This window comes from Sarcophilus harrisii, chromosome 4 (assembly GCF_902635505.1).
Source record: "Sarcophilus harrisii chromosome 4, mSarHar1.11, whole genome shotgun sequence".
In the NCBI taxonomy this organism is placed as follows: Eukaryota; Metazoa; Chordata; class Mammalia; order Dasyuromorphia; family Dasyuridae; genus Sarcophilus; species Sarcophilus harrisii.
The window spans coordinates 312,497,823-312,522,571 of record NC_045429.1 but is presented as its reverse complement, the minus strand read 5'-3'; the positions used below and the strand labels follow the sequence as shown (position 1 = coordinate 312,522,571).

The window sequence follows — 24,749 nt, the reverse complement described above, 5'->3', positions numbered from 1 at the left end:
TCATCTAATTTTAACTAAGGCTGTCTTTCCAAACTACACAAGTGGCTTTAAAAAATTCCTACAAAAAAGCATGGATTGAAAATAATAATCAGTACTATGTGTGTGTCATCTCACATATATGCACATTGGAAACTTATTTCCCATAAAGTTTTATGTAATGAAATATCTCCTGATTTGTTTGTGAGAATAATTGGTTGATATTTTGAAATATGGAAATTTGTTAGTCAAATTTCAACCAAAAAATCCTTGTTTGGTGGATGCAATTAGTAAATGAGTATCCATGACTTATTAAGTGATGCCAGTGATTCATTTCTTCTGTTTGGAAAGAGCATTCACTTAGTATTCAGAGGACCTTGTATCAAATGCCATGTCTCATAGTTCTTACTTTGAGTAACTCCTAAGTGACCTTAAGCAAGCTATTAAAAAAAATCCTTAATGGAAGTTTCCTCATTTGTAAAATTAGAAAATTGAACTTCATAATTTCTTATTTAAATATATAATTCTCTGAAACAAACCTTTGGATGAATATATCATATAGCACTAACAAGAAATATTTTTAAAAAATGAGTCAAGCAATATTCAGTTATACTATTCTTAAAATACTTTAAAATGTTATTAATAGCTATATTTTATATAATTTTAGAGATAGCAAGAGGTTTTTAAAACCATTTACAAAATGTTTATTTTATAAATATTGTTTGGTTTATTTTTTAGTTACACTAGTTATATTTTATTACCTTTTATAGAATATTTATGTATATTATTGCATTAATGAAATATATATTATACATATAAGTATATAAAAACTAATAATAATGGCTAGCATTTATATAGCATTTGAAGATTTACAAAGTACTTGACAATTATTAAATTATTTATTCTTAGGAAAAACCCCAGGAGATAGGTATTTTTATTTTCCCCATTTTACAAATGAGGAAGCTGAGACAGACCCAGGTTTTGTGCACAGCTAATAAGTAGTCTTCCTGAATTGAGAAGTCAAGTGTAGACACAGTGCTGAGATGTTCAACATGATTTTACTGATGGTTTTTAATTTTTAAAAAATTGAGACCACTGTGCTAAAAAAGGATGCTTCTTGACAAACATATGAAGCTCATCTAATAGATCCACCTTGAGACTGAACAAAATCCAGAGATAGGAACTGTCAATGAGATTAAGATCTGTTTTATGCTTTTAGTAAGTGGATATCAGGGTACCCTCACTCTTTAGTTTTTTATTTGAGAGATAACAAATCTGCTAGGTATCTTCTGGAGATAACCTCTCTTAAGTCAGCCACCAGTAACACCAAACCCTTATGGTGACAAATCCATTAAGTAGAAAGTGATATTCAGAAGACAGACATTCTTCAAATCTTTGTAAACTCCTCTCTTCGTTTCACCTTATATATAAATGAACTGAAGACATGAATACTTACATTAAAGACCAGCATTTTAGCTAAAAATTAGTCATATGTCTTACTCTAGTGATAGGCAATAACTTTCTACTGCCAGTTTGCCTAAATTACAAGTAATACAACAATATCTTGTCAATCACTGTGTCCAATTATAAACAAAAACTTCAGAAACAGTTCTGATGCTTCATATTTTCTGCTTGTACTGGGCCACATTCCCCCCTGCTCAATGACACAGACCTTTCCTGAAGTTCTTCCACAATATCTTAACCTGGAAAATTATTACACTCTGAAGTTTGTTGGTTCAGACACTCCAAAATCTGTTCAGGGATTTGATCTAATGTTGATTTTGAGGAAAGCCAGGGAGAACTCAGGCAAGGTCCTGTCTGCTCTCTGCCATCTTGATTCTGCCTGTCCTGATGAGTTTTATTTTGGAAAGCAAATGAGTATACTTTAGACTAGAATTTTGAAATGCCCCTTTTGCGATTGACAATATTAATTCAATTAGCAGAATTGTATGAAAATAGTAGTTTTAAAAGTTGGCATTTACTACATCATGAGTTTACATCATTATCATAGAAGGTAACGTTTATATCTTGCTTTAAGGATTACAGTTTTCAAAGCACTTTACACGTAACATTTGACAGGAAGTGTAAAAAATGTTTCAGGACTTATACTCAGCAGGATATGTGATGGCAGTTGCCATGGTAAAAACAGGAGGAAAGTGAAACTATCAATAAATATTCCCAAGCACAGACATCAAATATCACCATTGCAGAAGCTACTAAGAGATTTTGAAGACCTACAGAAAGGACTTGAAAAATCACATCAATATCTTACTGGGCACAATAGGAAACTTGAACCCCATAGCATCCTGCCACCAATAGGGCAGGTAAGCCAATTTAACTGAAACAGCAGGGCATCCCAAAGAGAGATGGTAGCATGAACCAGGTGGATTAAAATATTGCTGTGACTTGATAGCCGTCTTCCCTTGGACCACTGTGGTGATGGACCCGGGATCCTGAATTCTAGAGTCCTGGGAATTTTAATATTGTCCAACCTACAGTGTTCATCCAAAAGAACAATACTTATGTTAAGGGGCGTTCCAGACTATCCCTGCCCCACCAACACCAAGCATTGACCAATTACCAGACCAGTAATAAATAAATAAGACCAAAAGACACAGAAATAGCAGTACCCCCTCACATTTTCCCCACCAATTCAGTTCCAACCTGGTCTTCATAACCATTGCCAGAGGAGCACTTCTTGTAGAGATTCAATCTGTTAGCTATCTCTAAGCTATTTCAGTAGCTTCTTCCTTAGCAGTTTCTGAAGACTTAAAAAACAAAGTTCTTGGTGTAAAGTCTTTTGTCACTAAAATTCTTCAGTATAAGAAAGAGATGAGAGTTTTTCATTGAAAATTACATGAGAGAAGATGACCATAAAGACCACTATGTCTTTCCATCTAATTTGCAGTTGAAATTTTTTAATTCGTATGACTACTGTCCTATTTAAATGAGAGTTCCTTAAGATCAGGAGGCTGTATTTTTATATCTCTAGTTCTTAGTATAGTGTTTTGCACATTATAAGCACTTAGTAAGTGTCTTTTCATTCAAAAGAAAACATTTTTGATAGAATAGCATTTGGAAAATAAAAGCTTTTCAAAAATTCTTGATTCCTTTAAATTGGTAATTGAAAGCAAAAGCCAAATTTAAAAAATTAATAGAAAAAGACAAACAGCACAAGGATCAAAAATAATTCAACTCCAACCAAAAACTTTCAGGGTTTGAGGGCTGAGAAACAAAAAAATAAGAAGAAAGGCGATCTCATGAAGAAGTAGGATGTGGAAATTTTCTTATTTTCTGTTTGGTCATAAGAAGGCCAACATTACAAAAAATGAAAATGAGAAAAAATGAAAAACCAGAGAACTTGTACATCATTAATATGATGAATAGTATAGTAGTGACTAAGGGAGATGATTGAAGTTCTACATTTTCTCCAAAATAGGAAAGATGCAGGGATGGATAACAGAGTTGATTATTAGCACAAAGGCTTCACAGTGGCACATAATTACTAGCAAAGCAATTTACCAGCTTCTCAGAAATAATTTTGATCGCCTTTTTTTTTTTTTTTTTTTTTTTTTTTTAAAACAAAGCCAACTAATTTATTGAAAAAATTGATCATTCTATTCAATGTTCCACATCTATGGACCTCTACCTCTACAAAGCAGAAGGGAAGGTGTCCTCTCATTTATCTCTATTTTGTGGTGGTTATAATTTTCATTTACATTGCTGAAGTCACTGTATGTACCATTTTCTGTGTTCTGCTTACCTTACTTTGTATTAGTTTATATGTTTTCCTAAGTTTCTGGGTATTCATTATATTCATTCATTGTTTTTTGTTTTTTGTTTTTTGTTTTTATTTTATTTTATTTTATTTTTTGCTGAGGCAATTAGGGTTAAGCCCAAGGTCACACAGCTAGAAAATTGATCGCCTTTTTTTAATAGTATTTTATTTTCCCACATACATGTAAATATTATTTTCAACATTCATTTTTGTAAGACTTTGTTCCCCAATTTTTTCTCTTAAATTGAGTATTTTGGATTTTCTTAAACTTAAATTAAGCTTAAACTACGTAGAAAAGATTATACATGAAATTTTTTTTTTTTACCTTAGTTTGCTTTTTGAATATATGTTAAACAAAGGACAACACTGTCCTGTTTATCTGCATCGTCTTATGAACTTCCTTCTATTTTTTTTATAAGGCTATTTAAGTGTTTCATTGATGTTATTTTCTTTTAACTTGATCCTCGTCTTAAAAATCTCCCTCCTGAAAAATAAGTGGAATCAAACAAAACAAAGTAACACATTTGTCATGTCTGAAAACGTGTCCCATTCTGCCCTTCTAGTCCATCATCTGTCAGCCAAGTGGTGGGAAGCATGCTTTATCATCAGCCTCCTAGAGTCATGTTTGATCACTACATTGATCAGAATTCCAGTCGTGAGCTGTTTCTCCCTGCGTTGTTTTCATTGTGTAAACTCTTATTTCACTCTGCATCAGATCATACAAAAAGTGTTGTCTTTAAAACACACCACCAACACAGTAATATTAAGAACAATTAATAAAAAACATGACATTTTTCAGTTTAACAGAACAAATTATAGGTAGCTAGCTAGTGGGAAAACCATTACCACCATCCTTTATTCCTTGTTCTTTTCTTCCCTTTATCCCCTTTCTCCACTTTGCCAGGAGCTGCTCATGGCTTCTTGAATACTCACTTGACTTAGAGCTAGGAAACACCAATTTTATTCTTTTTTTTTTTTTTCCCCAGTTGTGTGACTACTAGACTTTATCAGTTATCTTACTCTAGCCTTCAAATTCTTTCAGATTCCAGGCATTTGCCTGGTGTTGCCTTCTACTCTATCATCATCCCTTAGGACTTTACCACTTTATAATTGAACTTCTTATGATATATTTCTTCCCCAATTAGATTATGAGCTCTTTTTTTTTTTTAATAAGCTCTTTGAGAAAGAGGATTCTCTGACCTGTTCTTTTTTCCCCCAGTGCTTAGTCTAGAGCTCAGTTCATTAAGCATGGTGTTTAATAAATACCTTTTCATATTATGATACTCATTTTGTTTTTAACATTAAATTTAATATCATCTCCTTTAAATGAAACCAAGTATGGTTTTCAAATTAAAGGGAAAATCTATTGCCTCTGGGTTCTAGCTTTTAAGCTTTCCACACCCTTTTTTCTTCTTGTTTTTCCAGTCTCAAATATTATTTCCTTCTGTCACTCTGCAGTATAGACAAACAAATTTTCTTTTCATCTGTTGCTAACAACACTGTTTTTCAACTCCATCTCTATCCTTTATTTTAGCTGTTCTCCATCCCTAGAATTTACTCTCTATCTCAGCCTTATAGATTTTTTCTTCTTTAAGATGTAGCTTTGATATCTTCCTGAAATTTCTTTCAAACCAGTTTGTATTTTATTACTCTTTATTTTCTATAATTACTTATACTTTTGTTGTTTTCCCTTTTAGAATGCAGACTATTTGTGAATATGGATTATTTTATTCATTACATTTATATGTCCATTGCCTTGCACAATATCTGACATATACTTAGTAAAGACTGGATTGATTACATAGGTTTAAATGTAGCAAGCTGTTAGTTTTTCCTTTTTTGTTATATATTTTTTGGATGCTGTCTTATTGCTTTTTGTCACAGTTAATTTCTGGCAATATTTCTGGCTTATTTATATTCAGAGGATGTTTCTTCATTGCATATTTGATTTTCCTAGAGATTATGATATTCTATGATTTCATAAAAATAATAATGAAAGAATGCACATGGTATTCATTCATTATGGTACATAGATAATGCTTAACCCATTCTTATTATAATGTTTCTTTTACTAGAAACCAGCTATTTTGGTTAGCAGTTTACATAAAGAATATGATGAGAAGAAAGATTTTCTTCTTACAAGAAAAAGAAAGAAAGTGGCAACTAAACATGTTTCTGTGTGTGTAAAGAAGGGTTGGTATTAAATTTTGTCTCCTAGAAAAATGGCTTCCAATTTTTACTTAATTCATACGTGCTAATTTTTAAATTTTTATTTTTAGGAGAGATACTAGGATTGTTGGGACCAAATGGTGCAGGGAAAAGCACGCTTATTAATATGCTTGTTGGTGATATTGAACCAACTTCGGGCCAGGTATAGTATAGATTTTGAATTAAATTTTTACTGAAGTATTTTCTATAATGACAAGACTTAGGTTTCTCATTAATTTCAAATTCTGTTCCAAGATTGATTTACAGTATAGCAACAAAATTACTGTCTATTTTCTTATCAGTGAAAACATTGAGTTCATAATTTTCTTTACAAAATCATTCTGAAAATGGATAATTTCTCCATAAGATTTAGTGAAAGATTTGTTAAAATGTACATCTACTTGAGATATAGGTATTGCTTTTTATTATTGACAAGTTTTGTGTACCTTTGGAAAAGTCAACTTAATTAGTAGAAACATCAAAAAGCCATAGGAAAGAAATATATGCAAATAGATGGTTTTAAAGTAAAGGTGAAGTTGAGAAATATCTCAATCAGTTATTTTGTTACTAGAGGTATGTTTTACAGACATAAGCTAGAGATTTCCTTTTTTTTGTGGACAGTACAAGGAGACTGTAGTTCTTCCTTCATTCTCAAAGAAAACTAATGACGTCATGAGAGTGATGTTTTTTAGTTGGATTTGAGTGAAGTAGAGATGTGCAAAGTCATCAGTCTCACTCTCTTCTCCAGTTCTGAAGTCCAATGGAAGGACAAATATCAAGACAGTTCATTGGGAATATTTTACTACACACTCATAATCGCAACACTGAATCATTGTATTCTCCTTTTAGTGGCCCACAATTTTACTTCTTAAAACACCATGGAATTCCATTATTTTTTAAAATTTGATTTTATTGATATGTTATTTTTCTAACACAAGTAAAGATGGCTTTCAGTTTTCATTTTTAGAAGATTTTTGAGTTCCAGTTTTTTTTTTCCTCCCTCCCTACCTTACTAACTCCTTTTCAAGACAGCAAGCAATCAAATATGGGTTATACATGTATCACCATATTTTAACACATTTCCATATGAGTCGTATTGAGAAAGAAAAATCTGAACAAAAAGGAAAAGCCTAAGAAAAAAATAAAACCAAAAAAAAAATAACAACTAAAAAGATAAAAATATATGCTTTGATCTGCATTCACTCTCCATAGTTTTTTCTCTGGGTGCAGATGGCAATTGGAATTGTCTTGGATTGCTAAGAAGAGCTAAGTCTATCATAATTGATCTTCCCATAATCTTGCTGTTCATCTTGTGAAATGTTTTCCTGGTTCTGCTCATTTTATTTAGTATCAGTTCATGTAAATCTTTCCAGGATTTTTTAAAAATTAGCCTGTTTTTTATTTCTTATAAAACAATAATATTCCATTATTAAATATACTATAACTTATTCAAACATTCCCCAATTGATGGGTATCCATTCACTTTCCAATTCCTTGCCACCACAAAAAGAACTGCTACAGACATTTTTGCACATGTGGGTCCTTTCCCTCTTTTATGATCTCTTTGGGAGAACCAGTATAGTCCTTTGGGCATAGTTCCAAACCGCTCTCCAAATGGCTGGATCAGTTCACAACTCCACCGACAATCTATTAGTTTCCCAGTTCTGCCACATTTCCTCCCACCTTTATTATTATCTTTTCCCTTCACTTTTTTCTGAAAATTGTTCATATTGACTATTTATCAATTGGGGAAAGATTTGTATCACAAATCTGACAGGTAGACTCTCCCTTGCTCTCCTAATTTGCTATTATCCACCCTTTATATGTAAATATATATATGTAAATCATGTACCCTTTTCAACCTTATTTTTTTGTATATAGGGTATGAAATAATGTATCTAGTTTCAGCTATATTATTTTCTCCTTTTTCTAACAATTTTTGTCAGAAAGTGAGTTCTTATTTGATAAATTTCTTGACTAAACTTTCTGTGTGCCTTTAGCTTGGATTTGCCCAATTCAGATAATAGTGAAATTTTTGAGATTGCCTGTTAGTTACTCCTCCATCTTTATTTTACATATTCTTTTTTTCCTGTCCCTTGTGATTACTGATTAGGTGAATATCTGCTTAGCAACCCAGTGTCTAGATGGGCCATAGGGAGAGGCATTGACAGAATTATCTTATCCTTAAGTGGATCTTTGCTGCAATGGGCTCTTGTGGAATTCCTTGGAATTCCTTGGGATTATCTGCACTTCCCAATTATCTATCTGAAGACCCACCTATAGATGTCAACCCTCAAGACCCTCCCCTCCCTTTTGCTAATTGCAAGCTCTCTAGGAATTTTGCCTGCTTTTTTACTTGTGTGTTATTTTTACCTCCTCTCTTGTTAAGGAGGAGGAGGTTCATTAGGCACTTTGTTCCCCTCAGGGCAGCGAGTTCTTTTAGAAACTTTGCCTTACTTACTCAGTGTATGATCATAAAGCTTTTCGCCCCTTGACCCAAAGATGACCTGAGTGTCTGAATTCTTTACAGACTCTGCATCCCGGACTTCTTGAACATTATCAGTTGTTTCAAAAATTCTACCCAACTCTGATTTTATTCATATGAATGCATGAAAAAATATTCTATTAAAGATCCATTTTTAAAAAATTTACACAATTACACTTCTTTTCATAGGATAGTAATATTTTGCCTTTTGTGGGTATTCATATTCCAGGCTCTCTTTTATTTTATAATAATAGTTGCTTAATTTTGTGTGTCTTGGTATTTGATTTCTTTTTTATTGATTGTGTATGGCATTTTTTCTTTGAATTTTGGCTATAGCAGTTGAGGATTTCTGTGACAACCACGCTAGCACCCAGGATACCTTAGAATCAGCCGGGGTCAGGATAAGCAAAAGTTCTTAGTCTTTATTCTTGGTCTTTAGGGGTACAAGTGAAGGGGATCTTCCACAACCTCCTTCTCTCTCTTCCACCACAAAAATGACCTGGGCTAGTCTTACTCCACCCCCTAGTCCCTCTCTGTATACACCAATCATTGAGCCAGCACAGGATAGTGGGAAGGGCCATTTCCTAAGTATATGCCCATAGAGTATTGTCCAATCAGTAGTTAGCCTCAAGTGCTTGTTTGTCCTGACCTCAGTGCATCGACTCAAGAATTTCAGCCCTCTACAGATTTCAGTTGCTGACTTGTTTTTTTTTTTCTCTCTCTTTTAATTGTTTTAAGAAGTTTTCTTAAGTAATTTCATGAAAAATAATATATTTCTTATTTGATCATGGCTTTCAGGGAGTTTAATGAGACAAACTGTTTCTCATTCTGTTCTATCATAAGGATTTTTTTTTTTTTTTTTTTTTTTGGTTTTTTAGCAAGGAAAGGGGTTTTAGAAATCAACAAGGAATCTAAGATACCATTAAGGCATGGCAAGTTCTTAATGAATCCTTGACTCCATAAAATGGGCTAATCCTAAAAAGGATTTAGGGAGTTAGCTATTACAATGCCTAGCCAAGTTGGACTAGCCCCCAAAGGAGTTAGCCTTATTTCTTGTATCATTGAATTATTGTATTGTTTGCTTCATTTTGTCTTTCAAAGAGTCTACTCCTTGAATAACATTTACTAGCTTATATTGTTTCTGTGTTTTTAAAATGATTTTATTAAGAATTTTATAGTTATTAACAAATATTAACATGAATGAAAAAAAGGATTGCATAGGAAATTTTGATTCTACCTTGTGTGTTTTGCTGTTTCTTAAAAAATATGCATCATTTTTAATATTGTAGTATTAATAGTGATTTTCATGTTTCTGCCCACTAAATTTCTTTTTGCTCTCTTCTGTATGTTTTTATGTGTCTGATGCCTGATGATTAAATAAAAATATACTAGTGAGGAGTAGTTTTAGAAGTATAAACCCTCAGAGTACTTTAAACCTGAACTAGTAGTTACCTCATGGGATTTCTATCTATGAGTATATGGTTGGGGAAAGTAGCCTCAAAGGAATACTATACTTATATATACATGTTGTTTACTGTGATATAATGTCAGATCCTTTGAGGGCAGTGTCTGTTACATTTTGCATTGTATCCCTAGTAACTAGCACAACACCTAGTATAAAATAGGTACTCAGTAAATTTTAATTTGATTTTATTGGCTGTGACATAGAAAAAAGGAAAGCATTGGAAATGGTAGCAAGGAATGAAGGTGTTGAAGATGGTGATAAGGAATGAGTTATTTTCAGGACGGAGCCAAATTTCCATGAACCAAAAAAATAAATTTATTTGATGCTTAAAGTGCACAAAAGTCCTGTGTGAACAAATCAGAAAAAATTAATCATCCCTTGCTCTCAAGGACCTTTAATTCTGGGAGGAAAAAAAAGTAAGAGGAAGAAATTTAGGATGAAAAGGGAGGTATGTTATTGTTTTCTTTTGTTTTGTTTTTTTAAACAAAGGAAAGATGCAGAAGGAAAGGTTAGATTTTGAGGGTAAGGGAAAGATAGAGGTTGAGGTGGGTACAAGTAAAACTTAGACATATTCTTTTCTAAGAACGTAGGAAAAGTTGGCAGGTAAGGAGCCAGGTGATGGAAGATAAAGGCATTTTTTTTTGCCTAGTTAGAAGACTCCTCTAAATCACAGAAGTTAGTAAAGCTAAAGTTAGAAATTTACTGACAATGAAGTCAGTATACAGTACCAGTAGCAAACAGCTTTCAGAGTACATTGGCTCCAATTAGTACATTGATGTGAAGGTACTTCTGCTTATGGTTATTTTCACGTGCAGCCTTCCAAATTCATTGTAGTGATGGGGACAATAGGGCCAAAGTATGAGAGAACTAGAAACATATTAAAATGAACCTTCAGAAGAAGTTTCTTGGGTTGAACCTCGCAAGTTGGTTGCAATGATTGAAAGGTGATGTCTTTCATAGAGGTTGAAAAAGTCCTAAGATAAAGAAGATTTTGCTAATGACTGTGTAGAATCATCTTGTGTGTCATGGTTGTTGACCTTTGGTTTAGATATTACTGTTTATAATAGTCTTTAGCAAAAAGCCACATAATTCTGATTAGTTCTTAACTTACATGATGATCAAAAATTCAATAAAATAATTCTTTTTAAAGTATGTGGTACACCAATATTTAGTAAAAAAAAAAATGAATTTATATTTAAATAGGTCCTTCTAGGAGATTATTCCTCAGATCTGGCTGCTAAAGATGATGATTCTGTTAAGTACATAGGATATTGTCCTCAAACAAATCCACTTTGGCCAGATATTACATTGCAAGAGCACTTCGAAATATATGGAGCTGTGAAAGGAATGAATAGAAGTGATGTGAAAGAAGTCATAAAAAGGTAACAATTTTCTTTGCAAGTGATACTTTCATTTCCCTGAGTATTGGGAAGGTAAGGAAAAGATAGAAGCCAGGTTGGTGTGGGTACAAGAAGAACTTAGACATATTTTTATACAAGTACATAGGATTTTTCTTGTGGAGATGATTAACAGTGTTAACTTTTAAAAAAGACATTCTATACTTCTGCTTTTTGTAAGTTTCTTTATATTTTAAAGGTTATTATTATTTTAATTATGATAATGAGAATGAGAAATTGTGATGGTTTTGTTCTTATTTATGAATAATGGTCACCAATTAATTTCCTTTCTGAAATGACCAACATTTATATGACTAATTAGCTTTTAATACTTATATTAAAATATAATTAATATTAAATATTAAATAAATATTAAAAATAAAATTAATACTTATATTACTCTGTATTGCCCATTTTCAGAATCACAAATGCACTTGATTTAAAAGAACATCTTCAGAAAACTACAAAGAAATTGCCTGCTGGAATAAAACGAAAGGTATTCCCATTAGAAAATTAATATTTGCATATTACTTTGTATTATTGTTATGGAATTTCAGGGAATCTCAACTTAGCTATTTTTATTTTGTTATTTCTAGTTGTGTTTTGCACTAAGCATGCTTGGAACTCCCCAGATTACTTTGTTAGATGAACCATCTACTGGTATGGATCCTAAAGCCAAGCAGCATATGTGGTAAGTATACCACCAGAAATCAAGGAACATTAAATTATATTATATTTCTGGGGTTCAGAGAGACCTCAGAATATTGGTATTTTGGATTAATGACACAGGTGTCCTAAAAGAATTTGGAGATTTAGATAATTTCTAAGTCAGGAGGCAAAGTTTTATTGTAATAGTAATGGCAATTAAAACAGACTAAATTCCAAAAGAGGGAGATAGCAAAAAGCAAGGAACAAACAGGTAGATTTATAGGAAAACTGTTAGAGGGGGAATTGGAAGTGCAGAGAAAAGAACAGAGCAGGATAAATTACATCAAGGGATTGGGATTCACATGTTTGGTAATAAGTTTGGTCATGGTTGCTAACAATGACCTCCTTTCCTCTCTCATAAAACTAAGAAATGTTCATTATTTGGATTTAGGTGCAAGATGGTGGCCCAGACCTTTGGGTGACAAACCACACATCCTTGAAGGGTAGCTTAGTGGAATAAAGATATCAGATTCAATTCCCTCCCTTTCACACAATTCTCCAAGATTGTGTCACATCATTCCCAATAGCTACATTCTTGAGGTTTCTTGAAAAGTACTGGGGTCTCTACTACTGTGAGGCTTTCCTACTACATTATTCCCAAAGCCAGGTAGCCTGTAGGTTATTATTCCATTACTCCTAAGGACCGTAATGCATCAATATTCTAACTAAAGCCTTTAAAGTATCAAAGTTATTTGGCTAAGAGAGTTGTAGTCTTACCTTTGAATTGTACATAGGTCTCAATTGAAAAGAATGGTGGATGGGGAAGTAGGACACCTGGATTCCAGTGCCTAGTCTGCTAACTGGCTATGTTTTTTTAAAGAATATTTATCTCATCTTTTTGAATCCTGATTTCTACATCTATAAAACAAAGATGTTAGACTAGTTGTCCTTTAAGACCCTTCCCAGCTCTAATATTCTGTGATGGTATAGGAAGAAGTTACTGAAACCATAATTTTGATTTAGTAAGCTGAAAAGTCCTTTTAATTGCAATAAGAGTTGTCATTTTTCTTAAAATATGGAGTTATTTTTGTAACAACCATAAAATTATTAAATGTGTATAATTTAGAAAAAGAGATATAGTTCAAAACCATTTTGTAATTCATTATTTCTAAGCATTTATCATTTTTAAAATGCATGCTTATATGTATATGTAATAGTTCTTAGTTCTTCAATTTGTATAAAAGTGTAGTAGTCTTTCAAGAAATTTGGAATTTTAAATAATTAACCAAACTCTTGTCTTGTATTTTTTCATATGTAAAAATGAGGAGCCTGGAATAGATAATCTTAATGATAACTAGTGTTTTTATAGCACTTAAAGGTTTTCAGAGCTTTGCAAATATTATTTTATTTACCCTCACAACAGTTCTGGTAGGGAGGTGCTATTATTATATTAAGTGACTTTCTTTGGATTCCACAGCCAGTAGGTATGTTAATGACAGATCTGAACTAAGGTCTTCCTGTCCGTAGGTCCAGTGCTTTTGCCAGAGTGCTACCTAGCTGCCTATTTTATTTAATTTTAATATTTATCATTTTTAAAATATCACTATAAAATTGCCATTTTAACTTAGATACAATAAAAACACAAGCACTTTCCTTATCCTTTTAAAACTTTGGAATAAAAATGGAAATATGAATCAAACAACTGAAACTGCATGTGATGAAATAGTGACTATAATATTTGACAAACTATTATTAGTCAGATATTTAATTAAGCTTTAAAAAGCTTTAATAATTACAGCAAAACCTGTTGTATCTCTAGTAAAACATAGAAATATAAAATTACAAATGCCCCCTCCTTTGAATTTCTTATAGGAGAGCAATTCGTGCTGCATTTAAAAACAAAAGGCGTGCAGCCATCTTGACTACACATTATATGGAAGAAGCCGAGGCTGTTTGTGATAGAGTGGCTATTTTGGTATCTGGACAGTTAAGGTAGGAGCTTATAGTCAGCATAATATCTCAGTCAAAGAAATGTAACAAATATACTTCTGTCTGTATGCTTTTTTTCTCCCCTTAATTTAGAAGGTAATCCTTAAGTATGAATCAATTTGAGAATATAAGTTGTACAACAGGTGTGGTATATAAATTTTTGGCCATGGTTTGGGTAACTTTTTAAAAACAGTGTTTTGGAATTCAAATATGACACCTTCTGTTAAAATGTATCATGTTGTTTTTTACAAGGCTTAGGTTTTTTTTCCCCCCAAAACTGCTGCAGATGTATTGGCACTGTACAACACCTGAAGAGTAAATTTGGCAGAGGCTACTTTTTGGAAATTAAATTAAAGGACTGGATGGAAAATCTGGAAGTGGAACAGCTTCAAAGACAAATTCACTATATTTTTCCAAATGCAATTCGTCAGGAAAGGTAAATATTAAAAACTTCAGCAGTATTTCTTTTTTTTTTTTTTAATTAAAGCTTTTTATTTGCAAAACATATGCATAGGTAATTTTTTCAACATTGACCGTTGCAAAACCTTTTGTTCCAAATTTTCCCCTCCTTCCCCCCAACCCTCTTCCCTAGCTGGCAGATAGTCCAATACATGTTAAATATGTTAAAATACATATTAAATCCAACATATATATATATATACACACACATATTTATACAGTTATCTTGCTGCACAAGAAAAATCAGATCAAGAAGGAAGAAAAAGAAAAACTGAGAAAGAAAACAAAATGTAAGCAGATAACAGAGAGAGTGAGAATGCTATGTTGTGGTCCACACTCTGTTCCCATGGTTCTCTCTCTGGGTGTAGATGGTTCTCTTCATCACTGAATAAGTGTAACTGGTTTGAGTCATCTCATTGTAGCAGTATTTCTTAATATTGTAATTATAGACAGTGTTTCCCTGTATGAACATTTAAGATTTTTCATTTTGAGGGGAATATATATCTAATTAAAATATTAGAAATTATAATATGGTTTTAATATGCATTTAAATTTGATTCTACTGTTGACATGATAATTTTTATATTCTGATTTTTCAGTTCTTTAAGAAAAATCGCATTTTGTGTAATTAAAACATTTAAAAAGTGAAATATTGTGATTCAGAACATTTTATATGTCAAGACAGATTCCTATCTTGAAGCCTCATTGATATGAATCATGAGTTCTTAAAGGAGGATATACCATTGATACATAAATTCAAATTCATTATAATTTGAGTATCAGATGAGACCTGCTTCCTGAAAACCAAGCTTGTCAGTTCAAAAAATTAAACCACATTTATGTTGATAGTTACTTGAAAAATTAATTAGAACACGAAAAAGTACTCTTTATTCTCGTTCCTACCCATCTTCCATTAAGCCACCAAAGTGATTTCCAACGACACCCTCTTACCTCTAGGATCAAATATAAACTGCTCTTTGGTATTAAAAGCTATTCATAATCTGTCCTCTTCCAGTTTCTTTATACTTTGTAATACTCCATGTATTCTCAAATTCAACTACACTGACCTACTTGTTCCTTATATTTAATTCACTTTGTCTTATCTCCATATGTTTTGACTGGTTACCTATCATACTCCCCTAGAATAATTTCTTTTTTTGTCTCTACCTCTGAGTTTCTCTGGCTTCCTTCAGGACTCATCTTAAATCTAACATTTTGCAAGAGACCTTACCTTGTTCCCTTACCAACTGATAGCGCCTTCCCGTTCTTGAGGTCAGGGATTGGTTTTGCCTTTCTTTTTATCTCTAACATTTAGCAAGTCCTTGCCACATAGTATGCTTAATGATTGTTGACTGGGAGGAACTACTTCAGCCAATATATGCTTGATGATGAAGTAAAAGAATATGGCAGCCACAGTTATGGCAGGATCTCCATTTTTTATGGAAGATATTGAACTAATGAATCAGACCCTAGAATTTACAGCACTTTCTTATTAAAATCCATTTTTTTCTAATGAAATTAGTCTATCAGTTTATATAAGAAAAACTAAATGGTATAAAAATATTTATAGCCCAGGTTATAGCACAGAGCTAGTTGCCATTTAATATATCAGCACACATATTTGAGGTAGTCACTGCAAATGAGCCATGAGTTACTTTCAGAATTTGAATAGGTATAGTAGAAGGAGATGGATAGTATTTGGAAAATTGCATATTTCTTTTAAGGATTCCCGTGTATTCACCAGTGCAGTGATCCATCTTTTCAATATAATTGTTTTATTGGTAATGTGGTATAATTGCAAATATGGAATATCACAGTCTCCAAGGAAAATTGAAAGTAACTCAAACATAGTGATGAATGACATGGTTGGTGAGGTTCAGTTCCATGTATTTCCAGTGGTAATATACTTTCAAGTAGTGAAGTTAGGGATATCATTGAGGAAATGTACAAGCCAAAAAAGGAAGCGGGCCAGTTAATATAATATGAGCAAAAGACAGCAGATGAATATTTCTTTCATTTTTCTGAAATGTAGGAAGACCTCAGTGACAGTTTCCATTATAGTGGGAAGATTATATTTAGAATATTATTCAGGTTGAGAAGGTATAAGAAGGGTTTTGCTATGTTCTGATAAAATGAATATTCACTTCAATGAGATCACAGTTTCATTGATATTTTGAAAATAAATGTTATCTTTTATTCATATATATGTGTGTATATATATATATATATATATATATATATATATATCCCTGTGTGTAGATATATATATGTTTGTGATTTTTATCTTAATTTTGATTTTAACCTTCAGAATATAGGAATGGATAATTCATTATTTTTATGGGTTGATTTCATGTAAAGATTATCACTTTGTACCTCTTGTAATTAAAGCTTTATTTTATTTTTCAGTTTTTCTTCTATTTTGGCTTATAAAATTCCTAAAGAAGATGTACAGTCTCTTGCACAGTCCTTTTCTAAGCTAGAAGAAGGTATGAAATATTTTCAAAGTACATATAAGAAACTCTCCAACTTCATAAATGTGGTATATTCTACAAGATCATTTGTAATTTTGTTGCTTGGAACTCCATATTTAGAATGCTATTGCTAAATAAAATCATTTGTAAAGTTTTTTTGCACTTAGTAGTTTATAGTAGATTATGTAGAGTGCTAGCTCTTAGTAGTTTTGTACTTCCCTGAAGACCCAGCAAACTTTTCTTACTGGGCCTCCAGGTGGTTGATTAGTTCAACCAACAGTCATTTTACCTTTCTATGCAAATTGATAGAAAGAATTGATTAAAGAAATCCGTGTTTGAGATACTCTTGTGTGTGGCATTTAACAGTGGCATTCGACCAGACAGCTGTCACTTGTCTCAGCAACAGTAGAAGTGATATGCTTTTAATAGATTTATTAATTTAGAATTTATAAAGTTTTTATCTATGGATTCTGACATAATTTTCACCAAAAAATTTAATACATTAATCATGTATCTCTTTTAATGTTTAAAAATATGATGAGTAAACCATTCTTTTCATGTCTTTTTAATAGCTAAACATACTTTTAGTATTGAGGAATACAACTTTTCTCAAGCAACATTGGAACAGGTATAGTAAAGTCAAATAATTTTAATATTGTAAAACATCCACAAATGATGATTATATGAATCTCTCTCTTAAAGACTTAATTACTATTTATGTTACTCTAATTAGGAAGTAGGTGGTATCTGAACTGTGGAGCAAGTAACAAATAGCATCCATAGGTAATAACTTTTGGGTGGTAAATCAAAGCAGAAAAAAATTTCTGTACTAGCATTCCTAAGACTCACCTCTTCTGTTCTTGCACACCTCATACTTTTGGAAGAGGTGTGTTGTGATTGAAATTAAGGTAAACTGAGGCAAAAAGTACAGAGCAAGTTCACTTTATTGTTAAGCCTAACAGTTGCTAATAAAAAGGTCTCTCAATTCCTCATTCAATCAAGCAACAATAAAATAGTGCTTACTATTTTGCACTGGTTTTTGGTATAAGAAAACAAAGAACATGAACCATAAAACATTATGATTGGTTTCAAAGTTTGAAGTCTCATAGATGATGGAAAACAATATAATTGGTTGCAAGTCGGGAACAAAAGGCTAGCAGCAATTTCTCTTTCCATCTTGTAGCTATTGATAAGCTCATTAGTGGTGTCCAGAAGTATGGTTAGTATCAGAATGATAACAGTCCAGCCTTGTTGAAGGACAGCCAGCGTTGCAGGGATAACAGACTTCCTGATGCCCATATGCATCTTTCAAGTCTTCTTGTTGAAATAACAGATCTCCCTTAGTTGTATATGGGTAGTAAAATGTGTAGAGACTATATATTTTCTTTGAAATAAGGTGATTCATGAGACATTTTAGCTTAGAGAGGAAAGCTGAGCTTTTTAACTTAACTCATTGGCAAAGAAACATGGCTCAGGGAATTATACAACATATCAGGTGATACAGAATAAAATCAATTGCAAAATATAATTAGAATCAGTTTGATTTTCTTAAGGGAAAGGAAATAATCCATTGTGATCACTTTGTGATAAAGCAGTGCAACATAAGGAGTTTATTATTCTTAAGCAGCTTTCCCTTTTTGATTCCTTATATGATATATATCCCTAGCAACATCTTGCATCCTGAGCCATATTCCAAGCTGCTTGAGTGTAGAGAAGGGTTTGAGAATGATAAATATGTTACAGAGACAACTTACTCCTATGAGACTTCTGTTAGAGTACCTGTGTCAGAGATTCTAGATCTCTGGATGGTATTGGTTGTTGGACTCCCATATTTTTCTGATTAATTTTCATATCATATTTACATAAAATTGTTTTAAAATGTCAAAATTTCTTGTTGCCATTGGATTCAAAATTTTTAATGCTAGTGAACTTCTTAGTTATATTACTTTACTAACTGTTTAATCTAATTTAGTACCATTTGTAACTAATAATGCCATGTGAATGTGCTAATTGGGAATGAAATAATTTAATAAAGCCATGGCACAAATTTATTCTGAGTTCCTAAGTTATACTCTTTGTATTATAATGTCATGAAATCTATTTTGATACCTAGAATCAAAACTTAGAACCAAATTTTAGTAATTTAAAAGATCTCTTCTATCTTCTTTAACAAAACCTGTATTATACTTGACTTCTTTTCCCATTAGGTTTTTGTAGAACTCACTAAAGAACAGGAGGAAGAAGATAACAGTTGCGGAACTTTAAATAGCACTCTTTGGTGGGAAAGAACCCAGGAAGACAGAGTTGTATTTTGAACTCTTACCTTTCAAATCCTCTGAGAGGATTTTTTTTCCCTTCCACTTCATATTATTTTTATATTGTTTTAAGATCAAACTTTTTAACATGTCCTGTGAACCATGAAAACATTTGGGTCATAGGAAATGGTCATATCACTGCATTTCCAGAATTCTTTAATTGAAGAACTATGTTACTGTGTTTTGGTTTTCTTTTGTGTAGCTAATCGTATTTTAGTATTACTACCTAAAGGATATTTAATTCCGACTTGTATTTTGAGAGAAGTATTTACTTTTGTCATTTCCTCAGCTTTTACGAACAGTGTTTTTCTACTTACATTTTCACTAATAGTGGAAGATATATTTTTTTTTTTAGTTCTTTTACATTGAATTTTTATGTTTACTTTTTTGGGGAAAATCCACTTCCAGAAAATAAGCTTATTATATTGCAGCATATTAAATAAATAAAGATGTAAACTGACGTGTAGGTGAGAAATTAAAAGGATACTATAGACTCTCAGTTTTTAAAATTAAATCCTCACAAAAAGCTGCCACTTGCAGGTTGTCTTTAAAAAAAAAAAAAAAAAAAAAAAAAACAGTAGAAAAGATTTCTGAAATAGAAACTCATTAAAAAAAATATGTCCACTAGATGGCAACCAGAATGAATGGTTTTACTTCAGGTTCTTTTAAGTACTTTAGGTTAGAAAAATATTCATTGTATTTTCAAACTAATTTAATTAATTTCAGTTTTAGTGTATTTTCTGTGTAGGGCTAGTGATATTTCTTGGCCATTATAAATTATATTTATTATATTATATGATTTAGCTGATACTCTTTTTCTGCTGCATAGTTGTCTGGAATAGAGAAAACTGCTAGGCTGGGATAATTCAGTTTTTTGTTTTTAGATAGAGTATTTTCTCCTTTATTTAGTATGAAAGGGTATGTATATTTGCTTCTTGAGGACCTGGAAGGAGAAAGATTAGGATTGTTAATATTTGTTAGCATTTTGACTTCATTCACAGATAATCCTTATTTGGGATTTTAACCATAATTGATTGGATTTATTATAGATCAGAACCAATGATAGAAGTTATTGTCTATGGTAAAAGACAAAGCAGATTTTTATCATTTTCCAGAGCTAAAGTATGACAAGATTAATATAAGCTATGATTTACTACAATTATTTCATATAATAAAATTTCAGATATGTTATACAGATATCAGGCAATATGATCTTCCCATTAGCTGCTTAAATCTTATTAATTTAAACTAGACACTGCCTAGATCCACCAATAATTGTAGATAGTACTGAAAGGCAATATATGGTACTGATGCACAATATATGTGGCTCACAATATAAGAAGACCAGAAGCACAAAAATAACAGCTTGAAAAGACACATTAGAGTGATTATTTATAATAAAGTATTATTCATTTTAAAATGATTTATTTCTGGCCTCCTTTAAATATCAAGTTTACTAATGGATTTTTAGTTGACTTAAAAAAATTAGATTTACAGCAAATTTTTAAGGAACATATTTGTGTTAATGCTGTTTACGTCCATACCAAATAGACAGAAATATGTTAATGACTAAGAGTGTCCCTGTTTTATTTTTAGTATCAGTCATCTTGATGATCCTCCCAGCTGATGCTTGGTGAAAGGAAACTTCAGTGATCCTACTGTTCATTTTGGTTATTTCTTATTCCTAATTAGTTAAAAAATAAAGACTTTGGATATAATTTTTCCTTAGTAAAGAACTATCACCTTCAATTTTTATTGTTCCCTACATATTTTGTATTCAAGATTGCTAAAATTCCTTATTGTTACAAGGTTTTCCCAAGGTAATAGGGAATATAATTGTTTTCTTTATTTGAGACTCTTGTCTCTTGCCTTTTTCTTTTTTGCTTTTTTTAACTTAGGCATTATTCATTTCCATACTGGCAGCATGAACTTGATTAATACTATTGCCAGTTGAAAGGCAGGCTTAAAATGAAATGGTTTGCTTTCCTAGATAAATTCATAAATAAATATTTCATGGTTGAAAGAAATCATCATTGGAGAGCCTTCATATCATTGAATAACCAAAAATCATTGTAATACATAATAAGGCTGATTCTTTTTAAAAGGTTGAGAAGAAGTATCTCACTTGAGGGTATTTTTTTAATCATTGGACATGAAATAAATCATAAAGAACAATTATCAAATTATATCTATATTTGAAAAAAAAAAAACTAAGCAGAGAGAATTTGAGCCCTTTATAAAATCTACTCACATTGAGAAAATTTAATTTAAATTTTAGGTAAAACATGCATTGTACAGAAGATTACATGGATTTTTTTATATCAAATAATTTTATTTTGGTATGTATAAATGTATAGCATGGTAAGTTAGTTGATGTTCTGTTGTACTTAAGTACATGTTCTTGTACAAGTTTGGGGGTTCGTGAACATTGCATTTTTCATGATGTTTATCTCTGGAGCTAGGTGTTCCATCCCCACCCCTAATAGATTGTCAGAGATAAAGACTGATTCTGTGCTTCCTTGGTAACACATTTTTGTTTTTTTATTCTTATCCAAGTTGAATGTATGGCTAATATAGTCTTTAAAAAAAAAGGACCAGTTTCAATATATTAATATATATATATAGTAGAACATATTAATGAAACAATACTTAAGTGCACTATCCAGAAATATTTATATGATAGAGATCTAAATATTACAAAAATATTTAAGATACTAAATCAAATGCTTTGAAAATATAACTTCTGATGTCTCTTAAAAAAGAATATTATATGTGTCTATAGCCCAAAAGGTGGTTTAAAAAATGACATCCACTTCACTCAGGATATTTTTTTTAAAGCACAAGTAAGTTATTGGACAAGGTCATCTCTTTGTAAAAATTATAAATTGAGATGTGAGGAGTAATAGATAATATTTATAGTAACTAAAATTATATAATTAAGTTTATGGGAACTTGTTTCATTAGATTTGTCTCAGAAGAAAAGTCAGATCTTCATATTGGCATTTTGCTTGTAAGCCTGGCATCCTTCCTTAAATTCCTTTGACTTTAATAAGTTTATAGTAAAAATTTGATAAACATGGGAACATTTTTACTCAGCATTTCATGTTAATTTTATTCTGTTGTGTTTGTACTAAACATACTCAGTACATTTTTTAAAAATCTCATGAGAGCCTTGAGATAAGTGATAACTACATATGAATTATATAGGCGTTGATTTTGAACAAATGGAAATAGTTGATGCTTTTTATGATTTTGATCTTAACAACATCTTGCCACCTGAACATTTTTCCTTTCCTTGACCTAAATTAGTAAACTTGCCTTTCAAAGTGAAGGCCTTTATTTTTATATGCACATATTTTATTTTTACTTTATAATTGTCGATCTCTTATTTTAACAGAAGAAAAATAATTTACTTATTGAAAAGGCATGAATATGAATTAACATTGTAAATATCCATCTTTATATTTTTTTGGTCTGAGAGAGAGTACACATGTATCCTTTTCTTTTAGATGACTATAACAATTTGCTTTTTAATACAAGTGGAAAAATTTCCTCAGGCTAATGTTTCATTTCTTTATAAAGGTATAACTTTGGCACGTGTTGTTTGTCGTTGCTTTAAGAATGTGAGCAGCACCTTTAAAAAGGGGAAATGCGACACAAAAGTATATCTAGTTTTAAAAAGCAATTTATCTTTTCCAATTACTGCTTTTTAATAACACAAGCTATTGTCTTCACTTAAAAAGGCTATGGAACAAACTTTTGAGAACTTGAGCTACAGTCTTGTTACCTACACTTCTAATTGTCTTAAATTTTCATACAAATATATAATTTCTTTTTATTTTGGGGACTTTAGATATGTCATGCTCTAAAATTGGTCTAATGTGAGGCAAACCTCATTTTTCAGTACTACATCATTTTCTGGTATACTTCAAGAATGTTTGATGCTGCAGCCTGGTACAGTTTTTAATGGAAATATCATTACCTTTTAATAAAAGGTAGTGAGATGATGACCATTTCATTTGATCACACTGAATCTGAGAAAGATATTTAAGATACCAAACTAAGTGCTTTGAAAATATGACTTCTGATGTTAACCTATTAAGAGTGAATATTATAATTCATATGTGTCTAATGCCTACATTCATAATTTTTATTCTACTCCCCAGGCTCTTCTAGGAAGCATCTGGTTAGAACTGTTAACTTCAATCTTTGTCTTCATCTGGTATATTCTGAGGGCAAAATTATGTATGCCTATATCATGACAGACTCGGATATGTTAATTTTGTTGACAACAAAGCCTATTCCACTAACTCCATTATCAACCCACAGTTCCATGGTGAAAAAGCATATGTTTTCTGGGATATCAAATTTGAAAAGAAATGTCATCAGACATGATAAACAGTAGATGTCTATTTTTAGGAAATATTTGTAAACATCACATAATGTAAAGATATCACATAATAATACACAAGACTTTTATTTAATTTAAGAGTTTTAGTTGATCACACAAGCTTAAACTAGAGGAATAAAAAACCCTTTAATTTGCTTGATACATTTTAGACCATCTCCATTGTAGCACACACACACACACACACACATATATATATATATATATTGCCTTAATTATGTTTCTTTTAATTAGTGATAAGTGATTTTTAATCCATTAACTTATTTTTTATTAATAATTATTATTAAATTTTTTTCATTAAATTATGATGAATGTAAAATTTAACTTGTTTTCTGGCATTACTTTTTTAATGTCTACAGGAAATTACATTCATTTTTAAAAAGTATTTTATTAATGGATTTCGTATTTTATTATCATTTTCCAATAAGTCCTACCCTTATTAACTCTTAATAAGAAAGAAAATATCTTAATAAATAAACTCTAACTAGATTTCAGCATTCTTCATTAATAACTATCTCTATAGAGAGAGGAAATATGCTTCATCATTCCTATGGAGTCAAGATTGGCATTCATTTTCTCAAAACTATTTCACCAAAAATTAATAAATCAAACTAAATTTCTGCATCTTAAAGTGCTGATCTTTTAAGTCCTTTATTAGAATATAGGAATTGTTGTTTGAAGAAGGGTTCTTTCTGCTTTATTCTCTCCATTACTAATAGGAATACAAAAAAGACCGACAGAATTGACCCCAATTGTATTTTAAATATCTCTGTGTGGTATGTTTTCTTTTATGGTGAGAATATTAAAATCTGGTTTGGTTCCTTCAGTAATAAAATGAAAGCAGAACCGTGAAGAAGCTGCCACAAAGAAAGTCAACAGATTTCCAGAGAGGTGATTAAGACCTGGAAGAATTGACTTCAGCATATTCCCAGAGACAGCAAATGCTGTTTCTTCTCCCTGGAAGAAACCTTCTCATTTCTTGTCTTGTCGAACATCTGGTTTCCTTCAAAGCTCAATTAAATATTGTGTCCTAAGTGAGGCCTTTCTCCCTCCTCCATGTATTTCTAATTTATCTGTGTTCTCTTTACCATCTTGCCCCACACATAAAAAATGAGCTCTTTGAGGATCAGAATTGTTTCTGTGATGAAAC

The 24,749-nt window shown here is 31.5% G+C and overlaps 1 protein-coding gene across 3 annotated transcripts in view; it reads left to right on the top strand.

Moving 5' to 3' along the window:
• ABCA5 (ATP binding cassette subfamily A member 5) overlaps positions 1-19,768 on the top strand; it is a 113,098-nt gene extending 93,330 nt beyond the window's left edge. For 2 of the 3 annotated variants that reach the window (XM_031965711.1, XM_031965712.1), the window contains 10 exons: positions 5,830-5,947; positions 6,034-6,125; positions 11,116-11,294; positions 11,730-11,805; positions 11,906-12,000; positions 13,830-13,949; positions 14,233-14,382; positions 16,812-16,891; positions 17,449-17,504; positions 19,084-19,768. In XM_031965711.1, coding sequence (XP_031821571.1) covers positions 5,830-5,947; positions 6,034-6,125; positions 11,116-11,294; positions 11,730-11,805; positions 11,906-12,000; positions 13,830-13,949; positions 14,233-14,382; positions 16,812-16,891; positions 17,449-17,504; positions 19,084-19,191 — 1,074 coding nt within the window. In that variant the 3' untranslated portion in view covers positions 19,192-19,768. Of the gene's footprint in view, positions 1-5,829; positions 5,948-6,033; positions 6,126-11,115; positions 11,295-11,729; positions 11,806-11,905; positions 12,001-13,829; positions 13,950-14,198; positions 14,383-16,811; positions 16,892-17,448; positions 17,505-19,083 lie in introns of those variants that run through there. The other variant, XM_031965714.1, reaches the window with a different exon arrangement.
• Positions 19,769-24,749: the final 4,981 nt, after the last annotated feature.